Source organism: Rutidosis leptorrhynchoides, chromosome 1 (genome assembly GCF_046630445.1).
Source record: "Rutidosis leptorrhynchoides isolate AG116_Rl617_1_P2 chromosome 1, CSIRO_AGI_Rlap_v1, whole genome shotgun sequence".
In the NCBI taxonomy this organism is placed as follows: domain Eukaryota; kingdom Viridiplantae; phylum Streptophyta; class Magnoliopsida; order Asterales; family Asteraceae; genus Rutidosis; species Rutidosis leptorrhynchoides.
Genome location: NC_092333.1, coordinates 695,140,891 through 695,149,450, shown reverse-complemented (window position 1 = coordinate 695,149,450; position 8,560 = coordinate 695,140,891). Strand labels below are relative to the sequence as shown.

Sequence of the window (8,560 nt, the reverse complement as noted above, 5' to 3'; positions counted from 1 at the left end):
AAAATTAGATGATGAATTTTGTGTTTGTGTTCTTGAGAGAAAAGGAAGAAAGAAAAAGAGGAAGAAGATGGTGAAATGAAGTGTGGGGTGGTGAGGAGTCACTAGTTAGCCAAGTTTACCCGAGTGGCGAGATTAGTCCCTCAAGTTTGTTGTCGGGTGCGGGAAATAACCAAACGAATATTTTCAAAACGCAAGTTAACGAGAGATGTTAAAATCGAGTAACGGGATTATCATGAACACTAGTTAACGAAGTGCACGAGTATAGGTGACGAGGGATATTATTTTTAAAAAAAAAAGACGGTGTTAAAATAATTTAACGGAAAAACGCGGGATGTTACATTATCCACACCTTAAAAGAAATTTCGTCCCGAAATTTAGTTGGAAGTAGTAGTCGATATCTCTTACTCGAGACTTTACGTTGTTCATGATATGAATAAGTGTAGGTACGTCCTTGCGTGTTCTCATGAATTTGGATAGTCAGGGTTTCACGTTGTGTTAAGGTTTGGTTTTTACGATCCCCGGTTTCAACTGGTTTTCCTATGAAGAGTAGTTTGTCATCGATAGTTGATGTATCTAGCAGGATTGCACGTTCCTGTTCCGCAGGACACGTTTCTAAGTTTGTTACACGAAATGTAGGGTAAACGGAAACTTAATTGAGTCGGAAGTTCTAAACGGTAGGAAGCGGTTCTAATACGCCCCAAGGTTTCAAAAGGTTCAATAATGCGGGTATAGCCTTTCTCGATTTCCCAAAATGGATCACACCCTTCCAAGGTGCGGTTTCTCAAAATTACGCGGTTACACACTGGGTTTGGTGAGGTTTTCATCTAAGTTTGGTATAACTCTTCTGGCGACAATGGGTTGTCTCGAGCCCTTCTCGGACTTGAACGATCTCAATTGTTGTTTCTTGATGGAGTTCAGATTTCGGTGGTTGATGCTTTGGTTAAATGAACAGGGGTATGACATTAGCGGTCATATAGGGTTTCGGAAAGTGCGTGTGAACACACGAGTGGTATCTACTGTTGTAAGAGTGATCTACTAAAGGTGACAATACGAGTTTGTGACATGTCTTTCCAAGACGTAAATCGTTCGTTTGCTCGGTTCGTCGGTTTGTGGGTGGTACGCGGTACTCATGTCTAAGCGGGTCTCCAAGGTTTCTTGCAAAACTAGAAGTGAAACGAGTATTTCGATACGTGATAATTGACAAAGATGCACCGTGTTGGAATAGAATCTCTTAATATACGTTTGAACAAGTTAGTTAGGGTTCGAAAATGTTCGTTAGAACAATTCACCCTTGTGGCGAATACTAATGTAATATAAGGAGTTTCTCTATCCATGGAGAAATGTTACAAGGAGTTTCCTTAAACGGAAATGCGAGCGATAAAGATAGGAGTAAAATGAGGACTTAGAATAGGATGAGCTTGCATCTCGAGGTTGCCATAACGTGCCTCTAGTTGTAAAAAAAAAATGAAGTCTGAAAGAGAAACGAGATAGTACACGTAATTGTATAGTTCGGGGTTGAATAATGGTTGGACGATTATCAGCAACGCAAGGGCGTTAAGTCAAAGAAGAGTGAAGTATCGTTGGATTGTGTGTTATCTTAAATTCCAGTAATATCAGACGGTAACGGTGGAATAACATAGGTATGTAGTGTGGTACGTGATAACGAGAAAATTGATCGGATCCACAATTTAGTATTCGAATTCTTCGTGCAAAATAACGAATTTTAGTTATGTTGATTTTTGAGACGAGAGAGTATGCCTTTCGGCGTTCAAGTAGAAATATTTCCATATTTGAGTCCCATCTGGTGTTGTACGAATTTAGCTAGAAATGTTGGTGTGAAGAATCACGCTCAAGGTTCGATCGCGGAGAGATTAAAGTCGTGTAACACGAGAAAAGTCAGAAATGAATTTTCGGTAAGAACCGGTGAGATCTAAGATTTTTTTTTTTTTTTTTTTTTTTTTTTTTTTTTTTTTTACGAATACAAGTCTGAGTTGGGAGAGTTCCCTGATTACATATGGCTTGATTTCGAGATTGATTGTAATGCCTTGACCATTAACATCATAGTCTAGAAAATTGAACTTAGTTGAATAAGTTAAGATGTCATCTTTAAATACGATAACAGATTTGTCTAGATAAGTTTGCATACGTGGTTTAGGAGGTTCATGAATACGGACGGAGTCCTAAATAAATCGACGGTACTAAGAGAGATTTACAACTAACGTTGTGAGTTCGGAAGATGGCTTAGGAGACATCGTCTCCCTTAACCCCCAATTGATAACCGGAACGGAGGTTGATTTGGAACATGCGTGATTCATGCAAATAATCATGAGGTCATGGATGCGAAGGGGAGGGTATCGGTTTTCAACCGAAAATTTCTTAGTTCACAATAATCTATACATAAATGTAGGGCAACAATATCTCCTTAATGAATAGGTTTTGAGTTCCTTAGTTCTATAGGTGTCGAGTCCAATTTCTTAATGCATATCCTCCGATAGAATTTATAGGCACACAATATTTTTCCGTTGGTCACTTAAATCGTCTAAGTAGTATCTGGGGGAAAGAGGTGGAATATAAAGAGCACGAGTCAAATCCTTTGGTTATAAAACATCTAACGGTACTCGAATCGAATAAGTATGAAATATACGGTTTGTTGTGAAGAAACGTACCCGTGACTAGTCCATCATCGTCTCGGGCATTCTAGGTGTCGATGTTGTAAGTTCAACGGCGCGCGTTGGTTTTTGCTTTATTCTTTGGGCATTCATTCCTAAAATGACCCGATTGGCCACATTTGTAGCAAATACTCGGCTTTGGTGCGTCGGGCCCCTTTTGAGTGACGGGGGCGGTACTTCCACAATACTTGGCAATATGACCACTACCTTGGCACCGATGGCAAATTAGCTTGCCACATTCACCAAAATGATGCTTGTGGCATTTGTTGCAAAAAGGTCGTGTCCCGGCATAACTTTTCTTGCCGACGGGGGTGAGAGGTTCCTTGGCAAAGTTGTTGTTGTAGTTGCGCGATTGGGGGGCTTCCCATTTTCTTTTGTTGTCACCCGACTCATCCTCGGCTTTAGGTGCCGGCACTTCAATCTCGTCTACCGTTTCGATCAATTGACGGGCCATATTCAGGGCCTCTTGGTGATTACTGGGTTTGGATGACATTACTCCTTGTTTGATGCTCTTGGGAAGACCATCCATGTAAAGTTCAACCCTTAGAGGTTCGGGGGTCACGAGGTTTGGGCACATCAAGGATAGCTCAGAAAATCGTTGATTATATGCCTTTAGGTCATTCCCGACCGCTTTTAAAGTTCTTAGTTCGTGTTCGAGCTTACGGGTCTCTTCGCGCGGGAAGTATTCGGTGATCATCTTTTTCTTTAAGTCGGCCCATGAGAGAGTGTGAGCTTCATCGATACCCACCGACAGCACATACGTATTCCACCATGTGAGGGCGATACCGGCAAAAGTGTGGGTGGAATATTTGACTTTGTCTTGGTCCCGACAACCGCTTATGCTAAAAACGGCTTCTGTTTGCTCAAACCATCGGGTGAGCACAACCGGTCCTCCGGTCCCATCGAAGGTGTGAGGTTTGCACCCCATGAAAGTTTTGTAGGAGCAACCCTCGTTTGAATTACCGGTTCCATGGTTGTTGTGGTTGTGGTTGTTATTGATGTCGGAGGAGATACTAGCCATAGCCGCACCTATGGCGGTGGCTATCATACGTTGGAGGGCTTGTTCGGGAGTTTCGGGAGGAGCGCGTCGACGAGCCATTGTTCCTTCAAGAATATCATTGGTTAGTATTCTAAATAATACTAACCGTGGCATGGAATAAGGATAGAGAGAAAATTTTCCTTGACTCGCCTTAAATTCTCTAAGTCATAATGTCGGAACGTCCATGTGAATCACCGTAATATAATCCCGGAAATTATATTACCCTGATTCTCATGTGCATTTAACATTACTTCATAAAGTCAAGGTGGCGCGTCAACAAAATTTATTAACGTAAGATCAAGATCGAATACGAGTTAGATATGATAGAAGAGTTCGAGTATAAATGCACAAATAGTCAAGTAATTCCTACTTCAGTCTATATGCCGGTTGTAGTCTAGATTCACCTATGTACCCTATGACTCGGGGTGGACACAAATGAACTCTAAATCCCTACAACCAAAGCTCTGATACCACTTGTAGCGACCCCCACAAATCGTCAAGTGACGGCGTCGACTACGTAGGTCCCATTACCTGGTCATAAGTCTTTAAAACAGACGTTTGACCCAAAATATGTCGCATCCATTCAAGTGTAAAGATTGTTTCAAAGCTTACAAAGAATATTTGACCACAAGTTAAGTTACAACGTTATAAGTACAAATGAAAACTATGCGACACAGTTTAAATAAGTTCAAAAGATACTCCAAAATGCATGTATACTCGACATCCAAGCAAGTATCAAAAGAGTGCGGAAGCATGTATCACTAAGCATTCAAAACCTGAGAAAACATAGAAGAATCTGTCAACGAAAACGTTGGTGAAATCATAGGTTTAGTAAGTATTAATCGTTGTTTTTGAACCACAAGATTTTGTATTTCCATAACGTAGATTATCCAAATCATTTGCATTCCAAAAGTGTTGTTATACGCGAGCACTCAATTATCAAAACTTAACCAACGTTACCCCATCACACAGTGCTAGAACCCACACTAAAACACAAAAATATATTTCATCCACATAACGGTAGCGAACCGTCCGAATGAGGGTTTGTTAAACCCGTATGGCCACACAATATAAGTTCTCGCTTACACCCTGCAAGTGTAACTAATGATAATCGAATTGAGGCATTTTTGTTCTAACTAGCACGTGGAATGTTTGTTTTCACACTTGTGTTCAAAACATAAAAGTAAGTAGTACAAGATGTAACAAAGTATATGTTTTCTCAGCCCACGATGTAAAAGTATAAAAGTTGTTGAAAATGTGGGACTATGATCTCACCTTGAGCGCGAGAGTTAATAAAGTACTTCAACAAGTAAACGTGTGCAAAGAACAATGCTAGTCTTGACCTAAACAATAGGTTTGTATCAATAACGGTAAACACGATAGGTCAAAGATGTTCAATTAGTCCTATGGCTCGTTACGACTCAATAATGTAGCATGCGAATCAAGTTGTCATGTTTCAGGCAAGATACAAGTATAAAAGCATGTTAGAACGATTACACAACCATTTGGTTAAGTTTGATTAAAAGTCAAACTTGGTCAAAGTCAAAGTCAACGGGGTCGGGTCGGGTATCCGACAATTTTTCTAAGTTATATAATCATATATGAGTATGTTGGCCAAGTTTCATGTTAATCGGAGGCCCGTAGCATAGCAAACATTTTTACGTCAAAAGACAACCCAAACAGCCAGTTTTAGGACAATGGGACGGCGTCCCAATTGGCTAGACGGCGTCCCACAATGAAGGGTGGGACGGCGTCCTGATATCCTAGACGGCGTCTAGGTTCAAAAGGTGGGACGGCGTCTAGGAGGTTGGGACGGCGTCCCAAAAGGCTTACAGGTCCTGTTTGCAGAAAACACAAGGCACGAGCCAAACTTCAATCAATCCTAGTTTATGATCCGCAAACAATCAAGACATGTATTTTATATCACCGGAAAGCTCTTTCGACAAGGAACATAACTAGATACATTTCCTAAATCAAATTTATCATTTTAGACAACAAAAATCTCGTCGAAAGTTCGTTAAACGTTCCAAAACAAGGTTTCAAGTTCATCAATTGCAATTCAAGTTTCGGGAATCCAATTTATACATATGATATGCCGTTTTGAAGGTAATGAAACATGTAATACAACTAAACACTTATTAATAACATTAATAAGCATTCAACGCATCAAAAGTTCGTTTTAAGAGTTGTCAAACCCTAACCAAACCTCAAAATCACTAATCATGTTAATGTAAGGTTTTCATGTCAATCAACACACCAAAACGAAGCTATTGAAGTAACTAACACTTTGAACACACAAACATTAACATCTAAACACATTTCATCATCCAAAATCAAAGATTAAGCATACACTTTTCATTTTCAAGCTAGTTACACCAAAACATCAAGATCGAGCATACAAATCATATATTCATGTTATACACGAGCCATAGACACTAACTAACAACATATCAAGTCAAAAACACGAATTTGAGAAATCTAGAGTTTTAGAAATGTTACCCAAAATCGATGAAGTTAGTATCAAATCGTAGAGGATGACGAGAGGATTAAGAATATGTAGTCAGATTTGTTGTGAGCTTCCAAGATCAAAATTAGATGATGAATTTTGTGTTTGTGTTCTTGAGAGAAAAGGAAGAAAGAAAAAGAGGAAGAAGATGGTGAAATGAAGTGTGGGGTGGTGAGGAGTCACTAGTTAGCCAAGTTTACCCGAGTGGCGAGATTAGTCCCTCAAGTTTGTTGTCGGGTGCGGGAAATAACCAAACGAATATTTTCAAAACGCAAGTTAACGAGAGATGTTAAAATCGAGTAACGGGATTATCATGAACACTAGTTAACGAAGTGCACGAGTATAGGTGACGAGGGATATTATTTTTAAAAAAAAAAAGACGGTGTTAAAATAATTTAACGGAAAAACGCGGGATGTTACACCTCGAACATAAACCCTACAACCTCGCGCGAGCCATCGATGACCGGTCTACCCACCGATGGTGGGTCTATCTTTAACCACCCATGTTGAGATCCTCATCTCGCAAGCGGTTAATCACGGTACTCCGGACCGGAGAGTTAAACCCAATTGACCCTTAAATCCCCCTTCTTTGATGTCAAGCATGGACCGAACCCGACCAGATTATTCTATGCTTGATCATTTGGCGCCATTCGTGGGACATACAAGTTAAAAGGTTTTGATTTGATCTTTTTTCTATATGTCCACTTCTCATTTATTTTTTCTATACAGGCACTTGTAGCGAAAAAATAGATGCGCTCAATGGCCAACTGCCTACCGCAGCAAGGAACGAAGTGCAAAGCTAGCGCTGACGGGAGCTCGAGGATGACGGAGATATCATTCCCCGCCATTCAGACATTTAACACTTCCCGCGCACCAATTGTGGTATAGGGATATCTGCCAGAGTCACGACATGGCGTTAAGCGCCTTCACATAGACAACGGCAGTAGCGTCGACATCAAGTACGAGCATTGCTTGCGACAGCTACCCACAACAGTGAGGCGAACCATCAAACCTCCGACTACGGCTTTATCCGGATTTTCCAGAGAATCAGCGTGGCCTATCGGAATCTTGAAATTGAAGCTGGAGCTGAGAGACAGCGGAGATAAATCAAAGAAACCCACTGAAAGTATAGAATTCTGCGTTGTGCGCTCGTACTCTAGATATAACGCCATACTGGGGAGGACTTCCATTCAGAAATTTGGCGCTATACCGTCCACCATTCACGGGATGGTTCGATTCCTGACGGATCAAGGAGTTTCCACCCTCGAGTCAACGCCGCTGGACACCTTATGCACGTCTGTTACTGATAAGGGTAGCGCTACTCCTGAAGAAAAGGGCGTAAATGAGTGGTGGGTTATAGTCAATCCCGAGTATCCGGAACAGAAGGTAAAAATAGGAAGGAGCCTTACACATGAGACTAAGGAAAAATTAAGGAACATCCTCATCGCCAACTCTGACGTGTTTTGTTGGCGCGATGCTGACATGACTGGAGTACCACGAGAGATAGCGCAGCATCACCTCCGCGCCAGCATCAATTTAACCCCAATTAAGCAAAAGAAGCGGACAATGGCCCCAGAGAGAAGTGAGTGGTTGCGCAGAGAAGTGGATAACTTGGTCAAGGCCAACATATTGCGCAAGGTGAATTACCAGACATGGGTGGCCAACCCTGTGCTGGTGGCCAAGTCGGATGGAACATGGCGGCTCTGTATTGATTTTAAAGACATTAACAAAGCCTGCCCCAAAGACAACTATCATTTGCCAGAAATAGACTAGAAAGTAGAGTCGCTTGCCGATTTTTGGTTCAAGTGCTTCCTGGATGCCTACAAAGGATATCACTAAATACAAATGGCGGAAGAGGATGAAGAGAAAACCGCGTTCCACACGGACCAAGGGATATACTGTTACACTAAGATGCCCTTTGGACTAAAGAATGCGGGCGCTACTTATCAACACGCTATCGATACAGCATTCGCTAAGCAGATAGGGCGCAACCTTGAGGCATACGTTGACGACCTCGTCATTAAGAGCAATACCGAAGAATAATTGTTGGCTGATATACTCGAAATGTTTAACACGCTCCGAAGCATCAACATGAAGCTCAAGCTGGCCAAATGCAGCTTCGGAGAAGAGGAAGGGAATTTTTTGGGATATAATGCGATAATAATAATGATTATGTAACTAGTAGGGATGCTGAACATGCGGTATCCTATGTGTTTCCCAAAACAAACAAGTCGAAAGTTTAGTTTAATGAAAGTGGGGGCTGCTGCATAACTTTATCTATTTACAACAACACCACCACCGACGGTTCTTTTTGTTTTTCATTCTCTTAAACATGTTGTGAACTAG

At 41.3% G+C, this 8,560-nt stretch overlaps 1 protein-coding gene across 1 annotated transcript; it reads left to right on the top strand.

Annotated features, from left to right (window-relative positions):
* Nucleotides 1–6,692: 6,692 nt before the first annotated feature.
* On the top strand, nucleotides 6,693–7,987 carry LOC139852738 (uncharacterized). Its single transcript, XM_071842072.1, has 3 exons — nucleotides 6,693–6,753; nucleotides 6,944–7,005; nucleotides 7,103–7,987. Exons 1-3 carry the CDS (start codon nucleotides 6,693–6,695, stop codon nucleotides 7,985–7,987), a joined length of 1,008 nt encoding a protein of 335 aa, XP_071698173.1.
* The last annotated feature ends 573 nt before the right edge of the window (nucleotides 7,988–8,560 follow it).